This window comes from Uloborus diversus, chromosome 1, assembly GCF_026930045.1.
Source record: "Uloborus diversus isolate 005 chromosome 1, Udiv.v.3.1, whole genome shotgun sequence".
Taxonomy (NCBI): Eukaryota; Metazoa; Arthropoda; class Arachnida; order Araneae; family Uloboridae; genus Uloborus; species Uloborus diversus.
The window spans coordinates 105805765-105823440 of record NC_072731.1 but is presented as its reverse complement, the minus strand read 5'-3'; the positions used below and the strand labels follow the sequence as shown (position 1 = coordinate 105823440).

Sequence of the window (17676 nt, the reverse complement as noted above, 5' to 3'; positions counted from 1 at the left end):
TCGATTTGTCAAGCAGAAAAAAAAAATTTCATCAATATTTGAAAGTAGTATTTTTAATGAAATATATGAGGAGTCACGTGCGGGACAGAATGACCATTTCCCGTGGAATGAAGTAGAATGGAATGAGCTACAGTGGTTGGTTTAAAAAAAATTGTTAAGTTATTGTTAAAGAGTTGCATTCAAGCATTTCGAGTTTCAAATTTTTCACATACAATTGCTCTTTTAGTTTAAAAAAATAATGTTTGATAGTACAAAACGAATAGCATCCAATATGGAACATTTTGAAGCTTTCCAAACATTTTATATTTCTTGATCAACTTCTAATTAGATCGTTAATCAGCTTAATCGTGAAGCCGTACCAATGAATCTGGATAACTGGAAAGATATTTCAAGTCCGGTAGTAACTGTAAACTATAGAAGGAAGCTGAACTATGCAAATATTATTCTGCCTTTCATAGTAGCTTTATGTAAATTTCAGCGAGCAAGATTGAGAAAGCGACAAGTGTCATTGTTTTCTATCCAGAACGATATTTTATGATATTGTCAAGATTATACTTTTTGCGTAAAATTTAAAACAAAATTTGATTTCAGTCACGAAATTTTTTTTAAACTCTTATACGAGTATTCACAATGGACCCATCACTTACCTTTCTACCATTATATTTAATCACCGTTTAGTTTAAATATGCTCACCTAAAAGCAAAACGGGCGTTTTACCAATTTTTTAGAAACATAACCTTCTTGAATTAAAAAAGAAAAAAAGTTCTAACCCTTTGTAAAAGGGTGAATATATGGTAAATGAATGTTTTGGGTTCTCAAAGAAAATTTTTCTGTTTAGTTTAACATTCATTTTTTTTTCATAAGTTATCGTTATTTTTGTACTTGCAAAGATGAAAGTCAGATGAAGTTTGAACTTTTTTGAGCTTTATAAGCACCCGGGGGAAATATGCCTTTAAATGGCGACGCTATTGGCGTTAAAACTGCCAGATGGAGTCACGCCAAAGAAGTGACAAGTTCACACATAATCTATAAAAACAATATCGCGCGTTTTTTCATTAAAATAGGCACACAATAAACATTGCATTGTACAAACGTACATTTAGGTAACGATAAAATTTAAAAATAATTACTTACCAGGGGAAATACTGAGACGGATGGCACAAGCATGCTTTGTAGTAGTGCAAAAAGAATTGATGCAATATTATTTGAATTTCACTCATCCTCACGTGAAAATGAATACTTCTTTGTATGTTTATAAATATTTTTACAATGTCTTTTGATGAAATGTGTTTTGATGTTTATTTAGGTGCATGATTATGGTAAAATACATTATACCAAGTTATTTAAAAAGGAACGTTGAACTTGTTTGTATAAAAGGGAGGCTTAAAGAGTATACATTTTTAACTACTGACTATGTGGAAAGAATTGACTGTGTGGGGTGTGTGGGTCACATAAAAGACAATATTTTTTATTGATAAAGCATAGAACAACAATAGTATAATTTGTTTTACCTAAAAAAATTCTATGCGCCGTTGAAATTCAAATAGCGTATATTCACCCAAACCACAAAGCACAGTGGATTTTTAACAGATTTTAAATTAATTGAAATTTTTATTGGGGTTTTTCAATTTTTTATTTATATTTATAAACTTTTATCAAAATGCTAAAAGCAGTAAGTAGATTTTAGTTCACACTTTGTTAATTCCCACTTTGAACAAGAGATCAATTCTAAAAATTTCTTCTCTCTTATCTCACTTTTCTTTTCTTTAATTATCCACACTATCAGCTGGAAACGAAACGAGATAACTTATCAAATTTTGTGAGTTTTCGGTTCTTGATAGGACAGTGATAGCTATAGTAGGTTTTCATTCTTTATCGAAGCAGTTTAGGGAGGAATAAATTTCAAAACGAAATCAAGCATTTTTTTTTTTTTCAACTGATATACTCTAAATGACCAGACTCAAAAGATGTACTATTACACAAATTTTACGCCATGAATTTTAATGTACCTCATTCCAGCAATTTCATAAGATTTTCCTCTGCAGCAAAGGGTAAGTTATATTCTTCTATAATTTTCGTGTATTTTAATGCTTTCTTCATATTATAATATACTAACACATTCAAATTCAAAACTTATATTTATGCTGCATTTATCGCTTTCTTATTTTGGTAGCAAATTTTGGTAGCAAAAATAGGACTAGAATAGCGATTGGAGGTTGGTTTCAAGGGGTTTTACAAATGTGCGTCACGTTAGAAAGGTTTTCGCGCATTGAAATTAGTACTGGGCCAAATATAAGAAAATTAACTGTCGAGTTACCGGGGTAGTCGAGTTACCGAAATTTCACTGTACGTAGTTTTTGTTCTCATTAACCGAGTCTGCTCAATTGCGTTGAACTTTTTGTAATCACGCATCAATTTTTTGGACCTCATCAAGATTTTGGACCTATACAAAAAATATTTAAACTTCCAATCAGGATTTCACCTGAAAATGCAATTGGGAATAATTTTTATGGTTTTTTGTTTTAGGGAACATAAATTTGTTCTACACTGCTAAAAAAATGAAACGTTTCTGGAAAATAATGGGCTGCTAGTACGAATTTCTGCGATATGTTACTAGTGACATATCTGGCCAAAAAAAAAAGGTTATATTTGTGCTAGCAAAGTACGTATGAAAGGATTGTGGTGATAATTTTGTGGCGTAACTCAAATGCTATCTTATGATGTTAGTTTCTATTTGTGATCGACGGTTTTTCTTCATTGAAGTAAATAATTTACAGTGGTATAAAAAAAACCATGCCGATTAGCAATTTTTATAATAAAAGAAATTACAGTGGAACCTCGATAACTCGACACCCCAAGGGAACACAACATTTCGACTAAAGCGGGTTTCTAAGGTTTCCTAATTTTAATTCCTGAAGAGTTTCTGTATGGTCTGTCTGTTCTTACAAATGCTCAACATTCGCATTAAGAAAAATAATTGCAGTAAATAAATTTTCTTTTCTTTTCGTTTTCTTTTTCTGAAAATTAATAAAATCACCAATATTAATTAAACATCTCATGAGGAATAAATCTTTAATTTTTGAAAAGAGATAAAACTTCTTGTCAATCAGATGCGTTATAGATAAAAAGTCCTGCTCGAACTTGTTCGAAAGGCATGCCCATAGTACCTTCGCTGGGTACATTTATCCTATCTTTTCCTAGCATTTCAGCATTGTAGTAACAGCTCAAAGTGTGGTGACTGACTCCTTGGATAAAAGATAGAATTCTCTAAAAGAGTTTTCTATAAAAGGATTGACTGCCCAAAAAACCGCAGCACAAATTCCGAGAAAAGGTCAGTAAGAATGAATTTTGGTAGCAAAAATAGGACTAGAATAGCGATTGGAGGTTGGTTTCAAGGGGTTTTACAAATGTGCGTTACGTTAGAAAGGTTTTCGCGCATTGAAATTAGTACTGGGCCAAATATAAGAAAATTAACTGTCGAGTTACCGGGGTAGTCGAGTTACCGAAATTTCACTGTACGTAGTTTTTGTTCTCATTAACCGAGTCTGCTCAATTGCGTTGAACTTTTTGTAATTACGCATCAATTTTTTGGACCTCATCAAGATTTTGGACCTATACAAAAAAATATTTAAACTTCCAATCAGGATTTCACCTCAAAATGCAATTGGGAATAATTTTTATGGTTTTTTGTTTTAGGGAACATAAATTTGTTCTACACTGCTAAAAAAAATTAAACGTTTCTGGAAAATAATGGGCTGCTAGTACGAATTTCTGCGATATGTTACTAGTGACATTATCTGGTCAAAAAAAAAAAAAAAAGGTTATAGCTGAAAGTCACGAAACTGATTGAAATTAAAGTGGAATCTAAAGGAGACTTCAGAACCCTTCACAATGAAAGCCAGTCATGTTTCTGGAATAAAGTAGGAACCTTCAGAAAAAACTTAGATGTGTTTTAAAAAATTGCTTGGCACCTTCTCGATTTACCAAGAAGGCTCCTGGAGAAATTTTAGAAAATATGGCAAAGCAAAGGCAAAATTTTCAAGGAAAATGGAAACTAGCTTCATTTTCCTGTAATTCATGCTAAACTATTGTATCCAGAGACTGCAGTTCACCCTCGTATGGGACACAGTTAGCTAGGGAAGTGCGGTAAACGAGGTTGAAAATGAAACACCTAATAAAGGAGTCGAACATATCTTCATACTGCCGTGCTAAGCACGAAGTCGTTATCTAAACTTCTTATCAAAATTGAGTTACTGCCACGAGGTGGTTCTCTATAACATATTTTATCTTTGTACTACGTTTTATGGTCATTTTGTAAGCGGGAAATATGTTTTAAAAAATTTTGTGAAAAAGGGTTCTGAATCAAATATATAGAGGTGTAAATCTTTAGCAGTTTTTTCATTTTGAGCTCAGCTGCAGATACGACTTTTTCGCATAGTACGGCAACATAGTGGTTAGCAAACATTTTTCACAACAGTGAGAAGATTGCATTCATGCAACTTGTATTAATTCAGGGAGCGATTTTTCGGCACGATACTTCTTTTTAGGAAAACTAGTGGAAACTCGTACAATCTCTGAAAGTTATTTGGAATTAATCTGTAGCACTTTGGAATTTTCTTGCATTGCAAACATCGGAATTGTGCCCCCCCCCCCTCTCGAAATGCTCGGCCTGTTATAGTATGGCGGTCTGTTCGTCAATCTGCATAATCCTTCATGAAGACCAAAGAATGTTTGAAAGTGATTTTTTTTTTTTTCTTTTAAGGTTTGTAGTTGCGGAAAATTTACAGAGGCAAGACCCCGACCGCTAAGAACCTCCTCAGTGAGATCAAAGATGGGGCTTTCGGGGACTTAAATTTCGAACAATTTTCGTATGAAACCTTCCCCTCTCTTGCGTGTCTAACGTAGCCAAATATAGCTTTACAATGTTTTCAGGTGGAGAAGCTCTTGCGTATCCTATATCATCTCCAAGAATCACTAAAGCTTACTCGAAACTACATTTTTAACCTCAATCTTGAAACACTGAAGGCGAGATCCACGGATCCCTCCCGCTCCTCAAAATTCACAAAACATGTCCCTAAAAAGTGCATTTCAAGCTTAAAATTTCAAACATCCCCCCCCCCCGCCAAGTCTCTATATAATATTTACTAAAACTGCTTTTTGGAACTTCAACTGGGCCATTCCACGGGAAACGGTCATTTTTCCTGCACGTGACACCTCATATATTTCATTAAAAATACTACTTTAAAAAATTAATGAACAAATTTTTTCTGCTCGGCAAATTACAAACTTATGGGTGATTTCTTAAGCAAAAATTTCGTCATTTTACCCATTGAAATTATTACTTTTTAATGAAATATTATGATCCGTTATGTGCGGAACAAAGGGTTGACTTTTTCGTGGAATGGCCCAATATCAAAGAATTTCGGGAGGCATTCTCAGTTTCAAAAATATTTCAAAGGAGAGCCCCCGCCGAGCCTCAAACTTTCTTAAATGTTGCTGTTAAAGACGTTTTTAAGATTTCAGTGTCCAATTTTTTCCCCGAGATCATTCCCAATACTCCCCCCCCCCCTTCCCCCCCACACACACCCCTTTCCAACCTAATGTCATTAAACGTAGCCTAAAATTGCGATCTAAAAACTTTCCGGGAGAAGCGATCGACTCTCTAATATCCCCAAAGTTGTATTAAAATTTTGAAGAAAGTTTGGAGGGGAGCACCCCCAAACCCCCTTTACTACAACATTAAGAAATAATGACTAAAATTACGAATTTTGCCGTCAATACCAAGTACTTACATTTTGTTCTTGATACTAACCACTCTCTCAGTATCTATAGCAGAAGTTAAAAGGACAATTTCGAAATTTAACGAGTGAGGATCAGTTTAAGGAACAGATGATAGTCGATCGAAGCTCATTCATGTTCACTAACGATGACTGGGGCACTATAAATATATCGTGGTCACAAAGTTCTCCAAGATCTCATTCCAAATCAGTACATCATGGGCAGCTGAACTAGGAGTTGATATACTTCTAGTTTGGATCAAAATTATCGAAATGTCAATAGGTGGCACTTTTATCTATCGTATGTTGTCTGAGCTAAATCGGACTTCCACTTTAGTGGTACTCTATAAACGGAAGCCGTACATATCTACCTTAAATGAGATAGAATTGTCAACTCGAACTCGGATACTCAAGTGATTAAAGCAACAACAACAACAAAACTCTGTAATAGAGTTGCAACCTTGTGAAATGAAGTATTTCAACACTGAAATAAAACTAACTATGCATATTTCCAGTGTATTACAAGGGTCTAATATTTATTTAACGGATTTTTTTTTAAATATACTTAAAAAGAACCAAAATATGTTATACATAAAGCTATTAATCTCAATTACCTCGGATAAACGAAGTTCTACTGTATTTTAATTAATCAGTTTCAATAGTAAAAATGACTTATAAAAAAACACATTAATCAAATATTTTATTTTCTAGATTTTGATACCTTACAAACCTAGAAGATTCTCTGCTTCTTGCACATGGCTGATTTAAACGGTTATAACATTCGATGCCTTTCTTATAAGTTACCGAGTGATTTACCCGATTGGGAGTAAGGGTGAAAATGAAAAGATTAATTTATCACGTCTGCTAGAACAAAAGTTGTTGTAGATTTCAATATTAGTTGCGGCAAATTAACGTAGCAAGACTCGAAAAGTAAATCTTAAGTATCAAAACTTTTACGTAAGCTGTATGTAACTGAGCTATTGGTATATGATTGCAAAACTTTTAGTTGTTTGAAGAATAGTAACTTTTCCTGGGCAATGAAGAAAATTGACTTTTGATGTTTGGAAAAAGTATACGCAGCGCAATTCTACCAAATCCGTAGTGCTATGAGACAAAAAAAACAAAAGAAAATAACCATAAAATAAAATATCAGCACATTTAAAGAATAAGGTTTTGAAATAAAAAAACAAATAATGCAGCAGTTTATAATAGATAATAACGACGACATTCATACAACTGAAAGGAATTAAACTTGTTTCATGGTGTGCCCAAACAGTAAAACAAAATGTTGTCTACTGCTACCAGATGTAAAAAGGAATAAACATGTTTCCAGTCAAAGAAAATATTAATCTTTTTTTTGATAGATAATAATGAAAGCAAAATATCAGACTACTTATGCTCACCGAGTGTAAATGTGATATGTAATACTGAGATGAACCCAAAACACAATACAGTTCCACAATCAAATCCCTCATCCTTTCCGGAAAAAAATTGAAGGCTTAGTTTCCAGCACGCCAAACCATTCTTTCAAATTTAAGGAAAATGGAGTAAAAATATTTAATCCCACACACCCGTATCATGCAAATAAAATAAACGAATACGATTTTAATGATTTTGCAAAGACTGAAAGTGATGAAGCATGCAGAAAGGCTTAACTACTCACGGAAAAAATTCAAACAACAATAGCGCGAAAGCTACTGGAAACCTTACGGAAAATCTGAAATTCAAAAGACCAGAAATGGCACAAGAAAATGGGGGGAAGTATTCGAGAAGAAGATTTCAGATAATCAGGTTTTCGTATTTGGCAATACGTTAAGAAACGCGCTTCTGTCAAGTCCATTATGGAATGATACCAAATGCAAAATATATGAAGAAATTAGCAAAGAAAAAGAAAGTACTGGCGCATTAAAGGAAGAAGGAAATGAAATCCAAAATAGTATGATACAATTCATCACTGATGACATGGATGCAACTTCTATTTGTGAAAAAAATAGCACTGGTTTTACGTTTGTGCAAATTTCAAACGAAACTTCCAGCCCTTCATTGCTAGTAGATAGTAATAACACAAGTAAAATTGTTCAAAGTCAGGAGAATATTTCATTTAGCGAAAATAACGAGACCAATATACAAAATTTTCCATCTTCACCTACCGTAAACATGGTTAGCACATGTAGAAAACCCAATCATTCTATATCGATTCCTAAATCTATTGAGGCAAAAATTGAAGAGTTTGTTTTTAGCCTACCAAAAAATGCTTTCAAATTTAGCAAAAATATTACTGAAAAATCCAATTCAATATGTTCATATAATGCTGATAAAAGCAGCGAATGTACTCTGAATTATTCATTAAAAAACTTTCATACTCCGTGGAAGCAAACAATTTCTAATGTTCATGACGTAAATTCAAACGATGCCAGCGCAAAAAATTCTGCAATTCTTTCCGGAAATTTGACTTTGAAAAGACATGAAATATCAGAGAAAAAAAAGGACTCATTTGAAACAAACATTTCAGAAAATCAAAGCTCGCTGCAAGTAAATGCGCTGCGACAACGTAGAGTACTAGAAAATGCTGCCGAAAACAAATCTCAAAGTATTTGCATGAAAAGAAACAAACATGAATATAATTTATGTAAAGAAAAGAATAACGAACGTTCTCATTTACACATACAAACCGAAAAAACGAGTTTCAGGCACATCACTTGAGTGGTGTATTAGTGATAAGGAACATAAATTTAATACCAGTAATCAAAATTTACAATCATGTACAAAACATAAACCATGTATTCATCCAGACACAATTTCACCAACTTTCAATTTTTTCAAACGTTCTAACGGGAGGATGTCTGGTAGTTTTAATGATAAAATAAAAAGGGCTGAAAAGCTTCAATGTCCTGAGGCTATTTCAGCGTTTTCGTTAAATACAGCATCAAATAAAACTTCTTTACCAGATGTAGATGTCAATAGAGCAAATTCCGGAATTAGAGACTTTGAAAAAGAAGATAGCAGAATAGGAAGTAAGGAAAAAAGATTACTTTCACACAGTGATACAGAGCAAAGTGGGGACAAGCAAATAATTCAAGGGTACGAGCACCCAGCTTTCTCATTCTCTTCAGAAAATGATAATAATGGGAGCAAGTTTTATGTTGGCAAGACTAGCAGCTACGTAAAAAGTTCAGTAAATAATAATATTTGGAGCAAGTTTTATGACGGTGAGACCCACAATTACTCAAAAAGTTCGGTAAATAATAACAGTAGGAGCACGTTTTATGGTGGCAAAGCCTGCAATTACGTAGGAAGTTCAATTAATAACTTTTGTAATGCTTACAGTAAGACCAGACGTAGAATAAGTTTCTCAGACAGTACAGAAGACGAAATCAACGACAAAGATACTTGTTGTCTGAACAGGATAAAGTCACCAAGAGAAACCTTACTACGAACAGGCTATTTTCTTAACGTAAGGAAAACAAAACATTTTTATCTGCCTACCAAGACTGAAAATGCGCACACCGTAGATAAGCTTCAGCAACATCATAATCCGTCATCTAAGACTCGGGAATCGAATGAAAGCTGGTTCAAGAAGGACTCTGATCACCGCAGCTTGGCAGAATACATTTATATTGAAAAACCTAAACAAAGGAAAAGAAAAGCAACTTTGCAAATGAAACAAATCTCTTCAGAAAACGAAAGCGAAGAATTTGGTAGAGAATATAGTTACATAAACAATCAAAATATGCGAAGGAAGCAAGACGGGGTTTCGGCAAAAATAAAGGAAAGATTATTCATTGAAACTGACTCGCAAAACGGCGGCAAAAGTAACAGATTGACTTTTTCAATTAAAAACTGTCCAACACATATATCGATAACAGGCAATGGAAATTTGAGACTTGAAAGCGTAAGTAGAAAATCATTTCTTTAAAATATTTGTCAATTTTATTTTCTTGCAGAAAAAGTAAAAGATATTCATTGGAATAAATAGAATAATTCAACTTTATCACGGTTATGCTAACGTAAGATTATGTTGTTAATGATATCCATAAGAAATAGCTATTAACCAAAAAATGTTTACTGGGTTGTTGGTTTTTTTTTTTTTTTTTTTTAACTGTTAATTTTCCCTTTTACCATACTTCAACTTACTCTCTACTTTTATCTTCATAGTAATAGTTACTTTTCTGTTTTTAAGCCTGCAACCTCAGGAATTGCTTCATCAGGTAACTTAAAAAAACTGTTAATATACGTAGTTCGAACACCATAAAAATGTTTTTACACTTCTTTTTTTTTTACTTAATTTCCATGTTTCAGCTTGCTGAAATTTTCCACTAACATATTCCAATCATTTGACACAGATCCCCCTTTTTTAACAAATGTTCAGTATAAACTCACATCTTTTGCATTGAAAAGGGTGTTCTTTGCAGCCCCCCCCCCACACACACAGACAAGTTTCTACTATGTGTATTGATATTCACGCTTGTAAAACTAATTTTGATTTCTAGTTTTTAATTTTTTAACTTTCCAACAAAAATATCGTTCACGACTCTAAATCTAGCCTTTTGCCTTCGTTCTGTTTAACCAAATGTTTAGTGGTTATACAGGGTTAGTACAAAAAAAATTCCTGGTTTTAATATTTATGTTTCATAAAATATTACATTTACCGCTATAAATGATGCATAAAAATAAAGATGAACTGTCCAAGTTTTTTTTGAACGTACTTAACTATTTAAACGTGCACGTTCCGCACTAGCACAGCCAGAAATTCCTTCTGAAAGGGAGTTTTTGGTAACAGCATTCCTTACACATGCATTAACTATGGTATTAGGATTGGCAATAATGTTAAATTAAAATTTCTAAGAGGTGTTCTTGCTCCCCCCCCCCCCCCCCTTCCCACTTCGCTGCGCCACTGACGCTCCGCAACGCTGGATTAGCCATGCAGGTGATAATGATTTACCCATAATGCGTTGGCCAGCGTCCCCAAAGCTAACCCCGTGAGATTTTTTTAATGGGGTTTCGTCTAAGACAGTGTTTACACACCATCATTGCTTACGGCATTGCAAGAACTGAAAGATCGCATATGTGTAGCAAAAAATTGACAGAAAAACACTCCAAAATGTATGTTGAATGTGTGTCGCGTTAAGAAAGGTGCACACATCGAACTTTTGTGAGAGAAAAAAAAACTTGCTACTGTTTATCTTTAATTTTATGTATTACTAGCAGTACCCGCACGGCGATACTCGTGCTAAGAATTTAAACGAAGTAGTTGAATAAAAGAAAATCCAGCCCCCCCCCCTCTCCTTCTGAAGTGAAATGATCATTTCTCTTCACCTAAAATGCGCACACACATTTTCAAAAAAACTATTAAATTCTCTTTGGAATTTAAAACTGTTCGTCAAAACACATTAAAAGACCAGCTGGTTCATCTTTCTATGCTAGCAGCCCCAAAGGAGCCCATTTTGTCGGAAAATAACAAAAAGCACGTCCACTTTTACGTAAATGATTTATGTTTTCAAAGTCGAGGGAGAGGGGCATGGAACACCCGTTGAAGTTCCTTAAATACGGGACTATCTATCTCCTACTGACCACCTACCTATATCGACCTCTATATTTATCTGTCGATCTATCTATGCGATCTATGCATATCTACCTCTGATGGTAATTAACAATATTTTCTATGTATATAAAATAAAGAGCAAGCAAAAAACCGCTCGCTTTATTTATTTAATTAGAAAAACACTAAAAAATAAAGCTCTGTGTCTCCCGTAGTGTGCAAAATATAAAAAAAAAAAGCTCACTGCACACAAATATGCAATGAATAACGAATAACAACAGCAAAACAACGGGGGGGGGGGAGGAGCGGGAGGAGAAATGAATAAAATTTCTAAATGGAAAAAAAGAAGCTAAAGCAAGCGCTGCAGTTGGATCACGTGGCCATGGCGTCATTGCCCTGACTTAATGAATATCGCAAATTGAAGACAGCTAAAACTTCGGCTATGCTTGGAAGTCGTGCCGTAATCCGCATTAAAAAAATTATTTAAAAAAGAAACTATTGCGTATTTTTGAAAACTTTCTTTTTTCCAGAAGAAGGTGAAATGTTTTTACTATTACATAGTTAAATTTTAGAAAAGAAGTCTTTATACTTTTTGCGGGATGAGTTTAAAAAATATTAAACCCAGGAAAAAATGCGAAAAAAAGTTTTTTTTCAAAAATTCTTTAAAAGTACAAGTATTTCTCTATCTACAAAAAATTTTTTTTCATCATACTTAAAATTCAATTTTCTACCTTTTAGTCGAAAAAAAAATCTGACGCAATTGATTTGGAGCCTGTGGGGTAAAAAGTACTAAAAACATCTAAAAATCACATAAAACATTGAATAACTTTTTTCTCTAATTAAAATATCAATGTAAATTATAGCGTATTGCCTTCCTCAACTAATGGACTATTCTACACAAAAAGAATTTTTGCGCGTTTAAACAAACAAAGAATCAAACTCTTCAGCTTTATATTATTAGTATAGATTTAAAGTGCTAAGTGTAATAGTTTATGAAATATAACTTTTAAAACCGGGATATTCTTTTATGCTAACCCTGTATTTTAAAGTAAAAAGTAATTTGAGGAAAAGAAGAGTTAAAACGTACATAAACATATGTTCTGCAAAAATATTTAACTTTTGTTTTGATTCTTTTCAAATTATTTTGATACATACTTCATAACTAGTTATGAATCTCTGTCAATTATTCCTCATTTTCGTCTGCATCGGTATTCGTTTAACAAATGCTAATTTCGTTCATTTCAAAATGAACTTCAAATGCAATCCATTTCCCGTCCGTTTCAACATCAGATAGGTCCAATTTCATAAAAGATCCATTAGACAGGATTTGCAGTTGCGTTAACGGCTGCCATTACGGCAATTGTATTATAGTTAAAATGTATTTCAATCTATTCAGAAATAAATCCATTATTTCACCATTTCTGACTCAGATAAATTCAATTTCATGAAGTTATCACTCGTAGGTTTTTCTTTAGTTTTAATAAATGCTAATTTCGGGCATTAAAATAATCAAAGTTATCCATAACCCGATAGTATTCAGGAAAGAAATCAAGGCTTAATTTTACAAGTTTTCCCGATAATGAGAAATAAGACTTTGTAAATTTAATTGGGGATGACATTGTAGTATCTATTTTGTAGTTCCATACGCATTCGAATCTTAACTAATGAGACCAATTATGCATTTACTTATACTCATTGAAGCAGTTTTCTGATGGTTGATTCAGTCCTCAGGAACGAATAAAACTCCGTTTTTTTTTTTAATTTCGTCCTTACTTTCACAATGCTTCACAAAACGATTTATTTATTTATTTGTATTTATTGTCACTTAACCTCAGCATTTATTCTAAAACGAATAATTCTGGAGATGTATTAGATCATGGACGCTGAGTTTCTCAGGAACTTGGACACTTCAAAATAAAAAATACATTGAACGAAGTTCAAAAGGCACAAAATTGCAAAAAAAAATCTTTTTAGAGGAATCAAGGAATCAAGCCTATAGAATTTACAAATAGGACGTAAGAAGTGATGGGTTGGTCGCATGACCCCAGGTTGTCTTGTTTATATAGAGCAGTGATTCTCAACCGGTGGTCTGGCAGACTGGTACCGGTCCGCCAAAAAAAAAAAAAAAAAGACCGGTCCTCAGAGATTTTTTTTCTTGTTCATGTTGAAAAACTTTCGTTACTCAAAGAAAAAATGAAAGAAAAGAAAAAATTAAAAAAAAAAAACAGTTATAACAATAATAATAATAATATCCTTTATGACACTTTTTTTCGAACTTTGTGATTAATTTTCGTATTTTTTACAGCTTCTTTACCAATACTTCTAACTTATGAATACTTATCACAATAACTATTTATCTTTACATTCAAACACTTTTTGTGACAGGCCTTTCATACAAGTAAAGTTTAATTTATATATTAATCTTTATTTAGCTACTGTTATTATTTCTATATTTTGCAAAAGAAAAAAAACCTCAGCCGTTCGCAAATTTTCAAGCTTTAAGCGGACCCCAAGTCAAAAGGTTTCTTTTTTTCTTTTATTTTTAATTAATTTATTTATTGTATTTATTTATTTATTTATTAAGCAAAAAAGAAGTTTAAAAAACCTCACCGGTCCGGGGGGAATCGCGTTTTTTCACTGTCCGCGAGTGAAAGTTTTTTTTTTTTTTTTTTTTTTTTAATGGAAGAAAAAGGGAGGAAAAAAAGCTTGCATGTCTACGAATTCTTTTTCAATAGCTTTGGCAGTCCGCTGGTCAAAAAAGTTGAGAAACACTGATATAAAGTGCCTCTCTGCCCCATATGCAAATTTTGTTGTAGCTTTCTCCACCTTCAATTTTTTGGATAGCTTTAATATTCATTCTTTGTTATACACTTGGGAGTGTAATTGGAATATCAACCAATAGCGAGGTAAGATGCTCAGATTATTCACTGAATCACATTACATTCTGTTCAGACAGAATTTACTCTGTCAGTGCCTCTGCTTTGACAGAGCATTAACCTTTATGACCTCTTTGATTGACAGAACTGTTTAAGCACTTTGATTTCATACTCAGACTTATCACATTTTTTCCTAAAAACTATTACAACTGCACAAACGTCAATGAGTCTCACAAAAATTCACATTACATCGATCCTCAAACTTTCTTTTTCTGTCTTCATTTAATTGCCCTTTTTTCTTCCAGGAAAGTCCAGAAAATGAAAAGATATACTGGATTAGAAATTCTGGCTCGTCTTTGAATGAAGAAGACATTTTGAGTTCATCTCCTCCAGCAGGATCTAGCGATGATGAAAACTTTCATTTCCACGGAAGTACAGACACGTCGTCAGACGGTGAATTTTCGTCAGAATACAACTCTAAACAAAGAAATCCAGAAAGAAGGATTTCAACTAGCCCTTCCTCTTGCATCTCCGAAACACATCAGATACATTCTGAATCAGATATCTCTGTTGCTAATGATGATGAAAAAACAGAAAACAGTACTGCTGTCTGGAAAACTAGCCTTGATGATACAAGAGACAATTTTCGGGAGTTCGCTGGCAACGTCGAGCAAGATGAAAATGGTGCTGATGATTATTTAATTACAGCCGAGAACATCATTCAAAATCATGTGAATTTAGAAAATTCAAAATCTAAGATTTACCACTTAAAGTATGGGAATATAAATTTAAGATTTTATGACACTCCGAGAAATCACGTTACACTACGTTTAATTAGTGAAAATGAGTGCCCACAAACTGATTGGCATTCCAAGGAAAAAAGAAATTCTGAACATTATTTAGCGATAAAAGAACTGAAACCAACGAGTTTTGACAAAGAAGAGTCGTATTCAGCTTTTGGCTCTGATGTTGATTCATCGATAGACGAAGCATCTGCCAGCGATGCAAGTCCAGCGTTCAAAAAGAGCGAAGATTTGGAAGAAGCAGCATCATCCCATATTGGGAAGAATAAGACAACAGACACTGAGACAATCAAGTTTGATTTCATACCAGATAAAGGCATTTCCGAAATAAAATTCCGTCGTATGCCTGCAGTAACTTATTTGCAGTATAAATCAGAAAAAACTAAACTTTATTTTAAGAAAAAGTATTCCTAATTATTGTTAACTAAAAGTTTTAAGGATTAAAATATTCATCTTAAATCTATTCGTTCATTTTTATGCACTATAAATCACGTTTCTGTTGCAACATGCTAAACTAGGACCAGCTCTCTCGATATTCATGCTCTAAAGTTGCGAGCTCTGACCTTGACGAGGCAAAAGCTCGTTGTGTTCGCTAAAGGCGACTGGTGCATGTTAAATCGGCCGTAGTCGCAGAGTACTCCAAGTGTATACAGGTTCTTAAGGGCCAAGGCATACCTTGGGATTCTTTAAGTCCAAATTGCGGTGGGGGGGGGGGTTAATGCAAGAGCGAATAAAAGAGGTGGGAGCAATCCTTTTCTTTTCCCCTCTGCAGTTCTTTATGGGGTAATATCGCTTCCATGATCACTTGCTTAATTTCCATGACGGGATCTTCCTTCACAAATAAATGAGAAAGATCATTTGCCATTGTGAAAAAATGACTCAAAATTTTCGGTGTAAAATCTTTTGGTTGTGTGTCATCGATGTCGATACTCTCGCTGGTTTCGTTTTCTTTTATGTCTTCTAAAAGCTCTTCTTCCAGTGTGCTCTGAATTGTGTGAGTTGAATAACATTGCTTCTGGATAGAGCTCAGTTCAATCACAAAAAATGTCCCCAGTGGCCCAAGCTTACTTGTTAGCTCGCCAAAATACAGTTTATTGCTTGTTAATTGCGATATCACTAATTTGGATTTTGAAAGAGGGGAATATTTTACCTTACTGCGGTGCCGCATCCGCGTAAAATCAAAATTCATGCGCGTAAAATAAAATAAAAGTGTCAAATCATAAACCGCGTAAAATAAACCAGCGCAAAACGAGGGTCCACTCTACAAGCATCCACTACCCAATATTGATAATATGCCGCCTAATTTGTATTTTTCATTTCCATTTTATGATTTTTCTAATAAAAAATGCGTAAGTAGTTTTAAAGATATATATTTGACCGATAAATATTTGTTACTCTTAAATGGTAATCAATAGTGGTTTTGCAAGCTAATAACAGTTTGTAGTACAGCCAGGGGAGTTTTTTATTATAAGTAATGCTGTCTTTAAATTTTCTGAATCGGCAGACAAAATGTAACAAATAAGAACATACGTATTTTGGGAGATCTCGATAACCTCAGTAATTTCTCATTGGGGCATTCCTGAGTATAACACAAGCTGAATTCTCACATCAGGTTGGGTAAGAGCCAAATTTGGAAAAAAAGGCCTTCATAGTAAGGGTTTCAACCAGGGAAAAAAAGTTTCTACAATAGTAAAACACTCCTCGTTTTAAAACGTCATAGATCCGGGCACTCGATTAGCTTCTGCGCATAGGCAAACAAAATACGTTAGTAAATTACAATTCGTTTTCTTCAGAACTAGTTGTATGATTTTTATTTTAAGCAGCAGAGACTTTTGAGATTTTTACGAATTTTACTTCAGGCCATTCTGTGTTTCACATTTGAAGGTATTTAAATGAATTTTAATTGTATTTATGGCACTTGTTGTTAATAAGTGTTGCATGTTACTTGTTATAAAATACTGTGTTGTTATTAGTTAGTAAGTGTTGTATGTTACTTGTTAGGAAGTGTTAAAATTAGACTTCCTAACAAATAACATGCGTCTTCTTTTTGCATAGATCAACCAAATCTAATGTGTTTGTGTGGGGGGGGGGGATTGTCATAGTAAGCTCCATTAAAGCTTTAAAGTAATGACTCCATTTAATTGTTCACTAGCTAAAGGAAAATAAAATAGAATCAATTTACTTTCATCTTTTTAGCACAAACTATAAATACATAAGAATAGACGTTAGATTTCCCCCAAAACTATAACATTTATTATTCAGCAGATAGCTTTATGCAATTAAAGGCTATCGACGCGTTCGTCATATTAACCTTAAGTCATAACGCTTCGTTTTTTCAATATCCTATTATTATTTACTCCAATGTAGCTTAAAATAATTACAAGACCAATTTTGCAGTAAAAATTCAAAATGGTCTATTTGATTGTAAACCAAGAATCTTGACGTTACTGATTTTATATCAGAAAAAGATTCAACATCGCAGATATTTTTAATTCTTAAATACGATCCAAAACCCATGAAGCTCGACTCTTTCAATCAGGGTTCAGACCTAGAACGGTGGGCGAATTATTTTTAAAACAATATGGATTTTAGAGAACCCCTCGTTCATGAACTGAAGAGCAGGCAATATGTTTTTATATGGTGTTGAATATATACGGGTGAATATATGGTGAAGGAATTTT

General features: G+C 33.5%; 1 protein-coding gene across 1 annotated transcript; it reads left to right on the top strand.

Annotated features, from left to right (window-relative positions):
* Nucleotides 1–1910: 1910 nt before the first annotated feature.
* Nucleotides 1911–15440, top strand: LOC129218109 (uncharacterized). Its single transcript, XM_054852347.1, has 3 exons — nucleotides 1911–2051; nucleotides 6489–9669; nucleotides 14498–15440. The coding sequence occupies exons 2-3, from the start codon at nucleotides 8392–8394 to the stop codon at nucleotides 15407–15409; spliced, it is 2190 nt and encodes a 729-aa protein (XP_054708322.1). The 5' UTR covers nucleotides 1911–2051; nucleotides 6489–8391; the 3' UTR covers nucleotides 15410–15440.
* The last annotated feature ends 2236 nt before the right edge of the window (nucleotides 15441–17676 follow it).